Raw genomic sequence first — 13448 nt, forward strand, 5'->3', positions numbered from 1 at the left:
ATTTTAGGTAGATTTTTTTGATAATTTGAGAGTATGAGAGTATGACTGAAGTATGAATTGTTACTGGGTAGGTTCCAAAGCAGGATGAATTTCTGTGATTCTTATCCTCTTTCTTTTTCTTATGTATGTTATCTGATATTCTAAAGAAATTTATGTGGATTCAAAATGTTATTTATGTATGTAAGTTTTTTCTACATCAAGTATAAGAGTATATAAAAAAAATAAAGATACATATATATTTGCTAAAACCTCTCTTTTGAGTATAATTGGGTTGACTTAATTTTGTTATGTGCAGTGCTAACTCCTAGATTTATCACCCCATATATATCGGGATCCTATTTTTAGGACCACCACATCTTTTGGCGGGGTTACGTTTCTTGTTCTATGTTAAGTTTTAAGTTTTAGGCATAGTAAAGGTCATTTTAGGGTTCAGGGGTGAGTAGTGATGATGGGTGGGAGGGGTAATTTTAATGTTTTGGGGTCGGTTGTGGTAAAGGATGAGAGGGGTAATTTTAGGGTTTTGAAGTGGGTAGGGATGTGTCTCGGCCTATCACATGGGAAAGGAAAAGCCAAAAATGTGACAAAGAGACTAAATGATGTTATGATAAGGTAGACTTTTATGGTGGTGGCTGCTAGTAATAGTTGGGCTCAGGGTCAGCCGACACCCATAGAAACCTGGCAAGCCCAGACATTTCTAAAAACTTGGAGACCTGGAGAGGTACATGCTGCTGTGGTTTTGTGGAATCCTTTACTAATTTTTGCCTGGAATGTCTTGCAGACGTCAAACCATGCTTAAAAAAATGAATTTCCTCGCATTTTTCTGATAGAAAGTTCCAGAAATTCCAAGGAATAGCAAAATGCCCACCACTCAGTGCTAACATCCTCTTCACATTAAAAACTGTAGTAGTGACTGGGACAGGCAAGGTGCAAAAAGGGTTTAAATCAAAAGGCAAATTTAAAAAGGAATTTTCTTGGGCTGTACATAGCTGTGGTATTTGGGTCTGTGAGTATGTATGTATTTATCTGTGTATTGGTATTTAAACAGGGTAAACCAAGCTGTGACGCAACAGAACACTGTACAGCAAATGAAGGATTTGGAGACGATCTACAAGATTGTGTATGTAAAGTGGTGATTACACAAATACATTATTACACTCATTTAGGCACAAGGAAAAGAAGTAATTTGTCCAAAATCACACGATGTTGAGTCTAGCGACGAGGCATGTATTTAAACCTGGATCTCAAAGTTACAATGGCGGCGGCTAGAGCCATTAAGCCACATCTCTTCCCACATCTTCCCCTTTGGTGCCTACAGAAATCCAACGACTGCAGAAATTTCAGAAATCTAGACACTGGGGAAGTCCAACCCCTATCTAAAATGCTGTACAAGCCTTAATCTTTGGGTCAGTAATTTCTTTGAGAACATGCCCCCCCCCCCCCCAAGAATTTGCGCTTAAATACAAAGAACTGCAAAAGTCCTACCACACAGCTTTCTCATATAACAACAGTACAAGACCTGTTTATATTGGGCTATGAGTCTATGACCTGCAACAAGAAAATCTGCGAATGTCTTGGGATACAGGTACCTGTAGTATTTGGGGTGTTTCTGAAAACTAGACATCCAGTCACCTCAAGGTTGTGCAGATTGCATGGGTCCCATTGCTTTTCTTACCCAGAATGCCCTGAAAATGTCCAAGTATGGATGTAGAAACTCAATTTCATCATATGTCTATGAAAATAACTAGACCTTGCAGCCAACAGCAAAAGTCCTACTATGCTGCATTTCCACATTCCTCCAACAAAAAAAACAGTATGCACCAACTCGTGGCAGGCCTATTGTGCTGGACATGAACGGGTCAAAACTGTCCATGTGGGACATCTATGTAGTACCAGGGTGGTCTTCATATTATCCCCGTTTTGGTCTGAGGTGGATGGAATGATAATAGATCAATTTTTAGTTTGGCTTGGGGTGGAACACAGAAACCTCTTTTGGAGAAAAAGAAAGAAAATATTTAAGATGATTCTGACAGGAAAGTAGCTTGAGTATAGAGATTTCACAGAGAGTATGGAACTACCAAACTCTCATAGGAGATGTAATGGTGACAAGTAACACTGTTTTAAAGGTTCCAAAGAAAACACGAAGAAAATCAGAGAAACGTCTGGTCAAAAGTGTGGCATCACTTCTACTATACCACCCTTCTCTCTCTTAGGAAGGAAAACGAATCTGCTTCTGTGTTCACAACCAACCCTTTGAACTGGACGAATTGTTTTGGAACTGGAGTCGACTTCTTTATTTTTGGAGAGAAGCCCAATTTGTGCGGCAGGTTATTCAGTACTTAATTTATAAAATGAAAAAAGTGCCAGGGGCTTTCTCGGGAGGCTACAGCAGCCTGCACCCACTATTGTCCATGTTAGCTCTGCCAAGGACAGTGAAAGCACAACTACTAACCATCGCATTCCTACAAGTGTGACAATTAGGACTATTACAAGCCACCCAAAGATATCAGAATAGTGCCCGTGGCACCTATTATTCCTTTTAAAGTATATTTACTTATTAAACTCTGTTATTGCGCTCATTCCAAAATCAGAAAGACAGCACCACCATGTGGTAGACTGTCACTATACCCAGTGCTGACAATTAAGTGCTGGTGCCGAGCACCGGAAACCACTGGCTCAAATGAAGCACTCTAGGTATAAAACAGAACGTAAAATCACCGGCATTGCCAGGGCCTTATGTCATGTCTGGGGATGGCATCTGGTGGATCTGCACTCATGGGTGCCATCTAGTGCCAGAATGGTGCCTTGCGAGAGAACATTTCAGGATAATACCCGGAGATGCCTCAAGATGAAGTATCTGTGGGCATAAGTATCCATTAGAAGACCATATTGCACTCTTACGCGCATGTTTCTCGTGCCTTCCAATGTACAAATTATTATTAAAGTGCACGTCATGTTGTAGATAGGAATGCAAACAGAAGCAGAAGAGTGGTAGCATTAAAATCTGAGCAGGCAATTTAGTGTCCTTGATGGATTATTGATTTTATTGGAATGCTCTTTTAACTGTAAACATCCCAGAGGTCCTTTCTTTGTTTTGCATAATGTATGCAGCACCATAAGCTTATGAGGTGTTGATTTACATGTGACTGCTGCTAGGCTCCTGCCTGGCATAGCCACACTCCACTGATGATCGCCAATAAGAACTAAACTTGTCTGAACAGTTACACTAGTCCATAAAGGCATGCAGGGTATTTTACCAGTTTATTTGATGAAAATAATGTTCATGCAGTGGTGCCCCTACACTCCCTCTCTGGTTTGGCATGGGTAGTATTTTACTAACGCTGTCCACAAACAGCTATTTGGGCATTAGCCATTGGTTATAAACTGATTTTTTTTGTGCACCTTCTCCACCTCCATTGAAACCATCGAGCAGGTCCTTTCTTTGATTCTTATTATGTTCTCTCACTCCCCCTTTCTCCTACAATCAAGTCGAAATCTCAAAGAAAAGACAGAATAAGCAATAACAGAAATACATCATCTTTAAATTGTGTGACACGTTAAATCTGGCTGGGCTCTGGATTGTGGGTGTAGTACTCCCAAATCCTTACGCTAATTGCCGCCCACTGAATATCGGGTTTCACATGGCTGGCTTCAATTTGGAAATTTACGAAATGGAATAACTTGAGAAATCGTGAAAATCAATTAGTCGTTTTACAAAAACAGCTATTTTAATTCTGAAATAACCTGAGAAACAGTCATCTGTGTAGCAAGCAATAACGGGGCCTCTCTGCTGAGAGGTCTTAGTGTAGTTTTAATTCAAGAAGTCATTTGTGGTGGCATCTTGTATTTACGTAGAAACTACACCTAGAACACAACAGGCCCATTGTTTCAGAAAGACGAAGGTTTGAGGGAAGAAAAACAGAAAGTGCGCCAGCTCAGATCTGTGGAAGACATAGTTCACCCCACCAACATAATGTGCAGAAACAAACAACCTTGAAGGAAATCTCTCTCATACAGTTATGCCTTTGCACACAGGTTTCCAAGTTAGAAAGACTTTCTACAAAATCGGATTCTCTTCCTAAGAAATTCTGCATGGTTGATGCATTCGTTTTTTTCGGGTGTTCAGGTACAAGCGATGAAAGGACTTGAAAGGGATTTCTAAGTAATATTGTAATTTTCCAACCTTTCCTAATATTATTTTATTGCTACAACCAATGGCATGAAACTTTTTGGTCACATTATAATGAACTAAGTAAATACACAGAATTTCAGTGTCTCGTTGCAAAATTGCCTTGGAGGTATTTTGAAAACAGTAAGCATTATAAGCGACTCGATATTGCATCATTCATAATAAACACCATGATACTCAGAAACGCCGACAAATCTTCTAGAGAAAATATTATTGCAAAACACTTCAATTGAAAATTACTTTCGACGGCCAAGGGCCAGGAGCATTGCTTTTATCTCGAAGAAAAATTGTGGTTGAGACAAATTTATCAGACTTCATAGCACTGCAGTCTCTCGAACTGGCATATCGCGATGAATACAGTGGCCTGAGAATTCAGAGTCCTTCGAATTATAACTGGGTAGCTGGTTCTGCAATTTGCATGATTTATTTTTTACAGGGTTTGCAACAAAAAAAGAAAAACACACATTATCCAAGCAATGAACTCAGATTCGGTAGTCTTTCTTCAGACAGCCCCGCCCTACTCTGCCCTTTCTATAACTCAAAGGATGACCTAATATATTTATTTGTAATTCAACTAGATTTAGGGGTGGTGTTGCACCCAACACCGTTTATTTGTTTTCTATACCAAGGTAGCTACCCCATAACTCACCCCTCTGAATCCGATATATTGGGGCAAAGGCAGAGTTTTCATTTTTATAAAAGCCCTTTAAAACTGTTAAAAAGCTAAACGTTTAGTTTATTTGGAGGGCGTTTTGTTTAATGTGCTTGGTTAATGCACTTAAGTTTAAGCAATATATTAACTGCCAGAGCATAGCATGTTTGTGTTGTGAGGGACAGAACACCTCACTGATTAAAAATAAAGAACTTGTAGCCAAAGGGGATGAAAAAGGCCAAAGGATTACCATTCAGTTTGCCCATCCTTCAACAGCGTAGACCATTCTGTTGAAACATTTATGCCTGGTACGCAATCACTAACACAAATACAACACTGACAACAAAACGATGAATGTGATATTGTTACTCTCTCCTCAGTCTTCTTGTTCCTTCACTGCTACTGACCCACTCCTGTCTTGGAAGCACCTGACCTTGGTCAACAGTGCACTACACCATCTATGTAGAATACAGATGTTACTAGTGTTGGTGAACCTCTGTGATGAACAGTCACCGAAGCAGCTCGCGGAGCAGCAGGCATAGCTTAACACCGACTCATTCATTACGTGAAAGCGGTCAAGGCAAGAAATTGGAGCATAGCGCCATTCTACTAATGGCGCGGGGGCTCCCACAGAAAGAAGTGGCAGAGACACATTAGCACTTTTTCATCTGCCTCTGAATGGTGTTACAGTAAGAAGTGACAGTGTCACTGAGAACCTGGCACATGTTATCTGATGATGAGTGAATGCATCAACAGTAGCAAATTGTTGTGATATCCTTCCACCCACTCCTCTGTCACTGAATATTTAAGCTGTTACAAATAGCAATGGTGCCCCAGCTCTGGTCAGACTGCTCACAAATGTCGTGAGAGTGAGTAGCAGGATGCGGTGCTGACATACCACCCATGCACCAGGTGCAGAATGGTGAAGCAGTCACACGATGAAGCAATAACAGTGTCCCCAAGGCCTAGCACCGGGCAGCACATCAGCCACTCCCTCTAGCTCTGCCTTGGCATCTTTCAACACCATACTAGTATCAAATATTATCAATGTCTTTGTCAAGTGCGCGAAGCAGTGAGACTGGGCTCCCACATCCAAAGAAAGGTTGTTTATCTGAAATGTACTTTTGTTTCTGGTGAAAATTGAAATTAAGATGGCCACAAATCACCTTCAGTTCAGACAGCCCTCGATAAGACACCTGGGAAAGTGGGAGCATTTCAGGCAGGATGCCTACTTACCCCTGACTGACTCCTTGGGAAAATGGACGACATGCCATTGGGGAGTAACTATAAGAAGATACCATTGACTCCTGAGAAAATAAGGCATTGCTCTGACCAGAGCTTACAACAAGAACACAGCAACCTATCCTGTTGAAGAGAGACATTGTATTTCTGCAAACAGTGATGTTTAATAAACCATTCAAAAAGTTAAAGTGGTGTATAAATAATGCAAAACAGAAAAGGGAGCTTCGCACGCAAATACTTTGGGTAGAAACATTCCTAGTGAAAGACATTTTCTCTATTTTGCCTGCTCTAAGGTCTGTTTTCTGGCACAGTCTTTAAGCATTAGATTACTGAAATATCATCGACGCACAGCTAGAAAATGGCTTATGCATTTACCACTGCAAGCTACGTTAATACAGCTTTTGGATTAGTAGGACACCACCATCTCTGCCCACTTGGAATAGAATAAAAGCAACTTCTGACAAGCAGCTCAGTCAAATCTCATCGGAGGGGTACAGCTTAGTCCAGACATGAGCAAGGCACCCAGTGCAAGTGACACATACATTATTCAAAACTTTAAAAACAGCTCAGGCATAAGACATGTCAAGTGATACGTGTCACACTGCAGGACACTGCAGGTTTCTGGCAAAGTCTTTAAGCCCAGGATTAGCTAAAGGCCAAAAAAGACAAACTTTCCCCATTCCAGTAAAAATATGACTGATGGTGGGTTAGTAAAATACCACCCAAGCCCCCTTGTCGTGGGATAGAAGCAACCCCCAGCCAGCTTTGCTCTCTGTAGACCTCATCAGAGACGTGACGCTAATGCAGAAGTGAAAAAAGCACAGCGTACAAGTGAGGCAAACACGCTCAGAATGTACGGTGACGCACAAATGATGCAAAAACTAAAAGATTAACTACAGTTTTTGGTATGGAGTTGTTTTGGTCTTAATTATGCACTCATAAATTAAGCTGAAATGTTCCTGTGTTCCTGTGTGCTGGGGCCAGCAAAGGAATAACAATTCAGGATGTCAGGGCTGCTTTAAAACTTCTTAGGATCAGACTCTGCGGACCAATCAAAATGCAAATTTTAAGTGGCATCTTAATTAAATTAGGGTGCTGTATAAAAAAAAAGCAAAACCCAGTCCTTGACTAACTGGAAGGGGTGAAAATCAAATTAATTGCAACAATGAAATAACTTTAATAAGTTATGAACGCAGTTAAAAAAAAAGACTACTCCTTCTGTTTTTCAACCTTCCAATACCTACTGTGGTTTAATTCGAACATATGCTTCACACTCTCGACTTTGACACTGTGGGCGAGGCTACAAAATGCTGTTCCGGTTTCATTTCGGGGCGGGGGGGGGGGGGGGGGCACACGGTTTATAGCATTTCCCAACACAAATGGAAGAATTTCTGCCCCTTGGTTTTCCCAAGCACAGCAAATATGTGTCAAATGTTTCAACGGTGTGATTAGCCCGAAAAAGGGGGACAGTGAGACCGTAAAATCAAGGAACAGAAAGTATTTGCTGTGAAAACATTCAATTCAGAGTGTCCCTGAAGAGACGGATTCGCGCGCCTTTCGTAGCAGGAGTCTCGGTGCGCGAGACCGATGCCTCCTCGCTCCACGGCTTCGCGCGCCTTTCGTCGCAGGTGCGTTGGCGCGCGAGGCCGCGAGTCGAAACCTCGCTCTACGGCCTCGCGCCCCTTTCGACGCGGGAGCCTCGGTGCGCGAGACCAAGGCCTCGCTCTAAATTAAAGCAGAGTACGCCCACGAACTCTAAACAGAGAAAGAGGGAGAGCACTCTGGAGATTAGGTTCACCCGCTTTTTTTCGTGATTTAACGCAAACATCCATGAAATAAGCTTTTTCTGTTTTTTTTCTTCTTATAAAAAAATCAGTTACCTAATGACAGTGTCTAACGCTTGATGCAGTCACCGTAAATACATTCATTATTACTTCCCATGCGAGAGGCACTCATTTTAACCGACTTCGCGCGGATGAAAGGCTGCGACTGCTTGCGGGGATTCCTCTCTCTCTGCAAGTCACAGGTTTGCTGAAAGGTCGCTTCAGCAGGCACAACGGTCTCGAGGAATCTCACTGGAAGTGGCATGGTAGCTTTACACAGAGATGTCTGCAGCTGGGCACCAACCTACCGAGGTGTCTAAATAGGCTTTAGCACTTTTATCTGCCCGGAAAGGGACCCGGTGTACTGGGAAAACATGCGTTGCCACTGGTGGCCCAGTGGAGAAGTAGGGGTAGGAACGCTGGGGCATATTACCAAGCAATAGCGATAATTATCGCTATTGCTTGGTTAGAGACAAAACTTTACCGCAGAGCTGCGGCGATTTTTTTACCGCATATAAACCTTGGTATTACCAAGGTTTGCGATAAAAATCGCCGCAATGCATGAATATCGCTGAAAAGTCAGCGATATTCATGCATTACCGAGCTAATGCTCTTAGCCATGTTATCCACCCTCCATTGGATAACATGGCTAAGAACTGCTCAGGGCAGGTGTTAGCTTTTGTAAGCGCGAGTATCTCTAAAAGTTGGAAATAGGAGATAGCGATGTTAGCGACTGTTTTCAGTCGCTAACATCGCGGCACGCCCACTTTGCATGTCATTAGTGATAAATATCACTGACATGCAATGCGGGGCCCAAGATGGTCGCTATCTCCAACTAGCTGTCGCTAACTGGTGTTAGCGACAGCTAGGTAATAGGGAGACAATTTTATCTCCGCTTTCTTGGCTTTTAAAGCCCCTTGATAATATGCCCCCCAGTTTTTTGTGCCAAAGCTTGGCAGTGTGCCCACAGGTAGACCCTGTCCCTCGGTGTGCTCCACTGGGAACAGAACAGCCTGGTTCAAATGGCACACCCAGGTAAGAGTCCGCGTGGACCCAGGCACACTGAGTAAAAGTGTTCTGCCTGAGATTTCAAGAAACGCCAGCTCTTCAGTTATACACGCGGGGCTACAAGTACCAGAATACCTCACCTGGCAAAATGTTGAATCTGTAGAAACACAAAGTACTCTGCCAGCGATCACACAGTGCCAGCTCTGATTATTAGTGCAGAACTAAACTTATCAAAATATAAACAAACTGCGGAACGGCTCAAGCCCCCAGTTCAAAAAGAGATGTCCCACAGGGTAGCTCGGGAGATGCAATTACTGCATACACTTATATGTAAACTGCAGGTCCGGGGTTTGACTTCCAATGTGGCAGCTAAGTGGGTTAAAGCGCCTCTGGCAGAGCTATCTCTGGCTGTAACCTGCAGAGGAAGTTCCAGGTGCCAGGCGGGTAGCTACGCGGGTTAATGCGCCCTCTGCTGAGACTTGTGAGAATAGCCAGCACACCTTTCAAACCGAAAGCCACATCTTGAGTAGGTTCATGTTTCCGCTCCGGGTTATGTGTGCTTTTACCTGCAGGACAAAGCATCAGATCGCAGTGTAACACCTAAACGGGTTTTACACCAACTGCAGCTCTCTGTCTATGCCCCCCCCCCCCCTCCCCCCACCACCGCAGTCCACATCTACTGTCCTAGTAAGACACCCAGGTACCGCTCTAAGTCCCAAACCCAGAAAGACAGCTCCGGTGGTCCACGCGCTTGCTGCACGGATTTGTGCAAAATCTGAAAGCGGAACGTTGAGTTTTGTTCACCCAACATCCGCCCTCTTCCGATCTTTGGGCATCTAGTGGTGTTATCACCTGCCATGTGATCATAAGTCGTGGCTGTGTCACAGCTGAGCAAACTGTGTGATCTTGGGAAAACGAATGCACAGCTATCACCACTGAGTGGCATCTTTACTCCGGTCCTTGAACTACAACAATTGAGAGTGCTTAGAAACGGGTTAAATGCCGGTGCAAGGCGCTACATAAAGGACACCTGGCATGTTCTTTACTACATCAGGGTATTACAAATGCTTGCTGTCAGCACAGTTTCAGAATAAAACCCAGAAGTACATATATATGCACCTATAAAGATTGAGCAAGGAGACCAGATTTCGAGTCCCAACTTCTCAGTTTTAAAACCCGTTTAATCCTGGGCAAACCACGATTTCTTTCTCTCGGGCTCAGCTCCATATTGGCAGGACCGAGGTAGGGAGCGCTACTTCAAAACCCCTGACGATTTGGTGAAAGGGGGTAAAACAACCGTATTTGTCAGCTGTGTCCGCTCACGCCAGGACCTCTGAAATCTTCGGTTCGATTTACCCCGAGTACGTGCCCCCGTTGTGCTCGCTCTGGGATGCCGCACTCAAAGTTTCGGGCATGAATAGTTTTTTTCTCCCCGAGTCAACAGGACGTGTTTGGACGTGTTTGTCTGTCTACGGAGGCGGGCACCCCGATGCAAAAAGACAGACAGACATGGCACACTGGCAGAGAGTGGACGCTGATGGAGAGAGGAAGGGAAGACCCCGGGAGACAGATCGATGAAACAATAGACAGGTGGGAAGAGAGTGGTGTGCAAGACAGAGCGAAAGATGAAGAGGTGGAGAGACAGATAGGTAGACAGACATACAACTCGATAGATAGACAGACATATAGATAGATAGATAGATAGATATATAGATAGATAGATAGATAGATAGATAGATAGATAGATAGATAGATAGATAGATAGATAGATAGATAGATAGATAGATAGATAGATAGATAGATAGATAGATAGATAGATAGATAGATAGATAGATAGATAGATAGATGGATGGATGGATGGATGGATGGATGGATGGATGGATTAAAGCATACAGAGGAGAAGCAAGAGGTTGAAAAGGGCAGCACAGACAGGTAGACAGAAAGAGAGGCGAGTGCTGAAGGAATACAGAATTACAGGCAGAATTACAGAGACTGGATGCATGGAGGTGGCAGGCAGATAGAGACTGGGAAAGGTAAGCGAGGGAGACATTATAGAAAAACAGACAGAGAAATACAGTTAAAGCGAGTGTGTCAGGAGCGAGGGTGGCACTGGTAGGCACAGACACAGGCAGGGGACCTGTCTGCCCACACCCTCCAGCTGCAGGGCAGGGGCACGCGCCAGCTGTGCGCCTCTCATGCTGAAACCCGTCCAGGGGGCGCTTCCACATACCACCCGGCAGAGGGTGGCACACGTGCTTCTTCCGTGGGGTCTCTTGCCCTCGCCCGTTCTGTGTGTCTCAAAGACCCACTTGCGTGCCCAGTGCCAGGGCTGTGGGCAGAGAGACTCACCGTGGCAAAGCGCAGAGATTCTTGAATGTTCATCAGGGACACGCCGAACGGACCAGCATCTGGGGACCACAGATTCCAACTCAGTGGTACTCATTTTATCTTCCACGCTAGGGTGAAAAACGGTGTCTGCATGAGTCCAGAACCAGCTCTCTGAAGCAGCCTACATGCACTGTAGAGTCGCCAGTAGACGAGAACTTTATTCATATAAGGCGCACTAACCCACTGAGCTGCCTTGTAATAGCTTAGTTGCGATTAATAAGGAGGCGCATTTTTCCAAGCATGAAAAGGTGTCCTTGTGTAATGTTGATGGTGCGCATGTAAAGCGCTTCAATACCTTCGAGTCAATTCGCGCTATATTAAATTGCAACAAAAAAATATCGTGCATCACAAGACTAAGATCAACACAAACAGTGTACACATCCCTACAAAAATAGGCTATGAAACACACACAGTATTTGCGTCAACACTTTTAGGAACAGCGTGTGCGTTGTAGTGACTGTGGACCCGGCAAACTCCAGTTCAAAACCCGGCTTCCCCAGATTACAAACCCTGTGTGATCCTAGACAGAGCACAATTTCCTCCAGCGCCTCAACTCTCTTTTGCAGTAAAAAGTAGAACTTATTTGAAAGGGGTCTGGGCACTACATAAAAACTGAATACGCGCATGCATGCAGTGCCTAGAGGCGCTCGTGTGCCAGGTCAGGGCGCTGTAGCCATGCTAGCCACTGACTCACCGCCTGCAGGACCCACTGGCTGCACACCACAGAGATCCAAATCGCCGGCTTCATCCTCGGGGACCCCGCCGCAGCCCTCGGACCCCACCCGGATTGGAATCCGGGATGGGGGTTGTCCCGTCCGGATGGACACGGGGGTCCGAATGGAGAAACGGACAGAAAGCACAGAGTGGAGGCAGCGGCTCAGCTGTCAGCAAGGAAGGGGGCGCCGGTCCATGGAGAATGGGGAGGAGGGGGGGCACACAGCCAGAAGGAAGGGAGGGGGAGGCTCGGGTGCAAACTTGGTTCTCCCCCTGGCTCGCGCGCTGCGATCAGAGACTGAAAGTGGAAGGTTGTGTGCGAGCGGCACTGGTGCCCCCCGCCTCCTCTCACCGTCAGGGTGGGGGCGGAGGCATCCTGCCCACCTCCACCGTCCTCCAACCAGGCGTGGAACCTGGAACGTGCCCCCACCCTCCCCGACAACAATTGACCGGTTTTTGAGCATTTTTATATTGCTTTTGAGTAAGAATTCATCGCCAAGGCACTTAAAGAAAACCTGGCGCTTAGGGTCTCGTAGAGGCAGAAAAAGACTGCAAGCCACGTGTTTGTGCAAATGGCCAGTTGTGCACGTAGCGCATCATACTAATCTACAGTTTGTTTCTAGGCGCTTTGGGTGTGTGATGAGGGGACGAAGTACAGCGCCATAAAGCCACTTGCGCAGGATCACAGAAGTGTGAAGGTGTCAGAGAGGTGAACACAAGTTAGGGCCAACTCGATAGCAGGGTAGTGGAAGTGCACGGAAAGAGGAGCCCTGCCTGCAAAATTCAGGTTTGAAAAAAGAGTGAGGGAAAGACACGATCGAAGGAGCAGCATGGGGGTGTATTTAAAGGCAAGGTACGGAGTCTTAGGCAAGGAAAGTCACTGCTGAGTCCGGTGTGAGGAAGTGAGTAGGGCAGATAAATGAGGTGTAAGAGTATTAAATTGTAATTGCATTTATACAGCGCTTACTACCCCTGATGAGGCGTCAAAGCTATTTTTCGGCAAGTAGCACGCTACTCTGGAACCCATAAATGATTAGTGTTGAATTAGTATAGTGAAATATGAAAGTCATTTGAGTGGTGTATAGGTTAGTCAGTTATTTGGATTACGAAGGATAGCAGAGGGATAGAAGAGGATAAAAGGTTTGTATTTATATAGCCCTTGTTACCCCTGATGGGGTGTTGAAGCGCTTTTCTGGCGAGTAGCACGCTACTCCAGAAAGTAGTTGAAGTACAGTGTAAATGGTAGGGGGTGAGTGATGGTAGGCGTTTGGTGTGTGAGTGATGGATTGGGGCATGTGGGAGTGAGGTGTGGGCTGATAATGTCTAGTTTTGGAAGGCTTCTGATTTTATTTTTCTCTGCTTCTTGAAAGTGAAATGCCACTCGACTGCCTCCTTGTGCGACTCTGCAGAACTTTGTCAACTACCACAGCACAAA

General features: G+C 44.7%; 1 protein-coding gene across 1 annotated transcript in view; it reads right to left on the reverse strand.

The window, feature by feature from the left end:
- Positions 1-12271, reverse strand: part of NXPH4 (neurexophilin 4) — a 375298-nt gene extending 363027 nt beyond the window's left edge. Inside the window, exon 1 of the mRNA XM_086966709.1 lies at positions 11994-12271. Within this exon, the coding sequence (XP_086822835.1) occupies positions 11994-12047 (54 nt within the window). The 5' untranslated portion in view covers positions 12048-12271. The remainder of the gene's footprint in view (positions 1-11993) is intronic.
- Between the last annotated feature and the right edge of the window lie 1177 nt (positions 12272-13448).

This window comes from Lissotriton vulgaris, chromosome 1_1 (assembly GCF_964263255.1).
Source record: "Lissotriton vulgaris chromosome 1_1, aLisVul1.2, whole genome shotgun sequence".
Lineage (NCBI taxonomy): Eukaryota > Metazoa > Chordata > Amphibia > Caudata > Salamandridae > Lissotriton > Lissotriton vulgaris.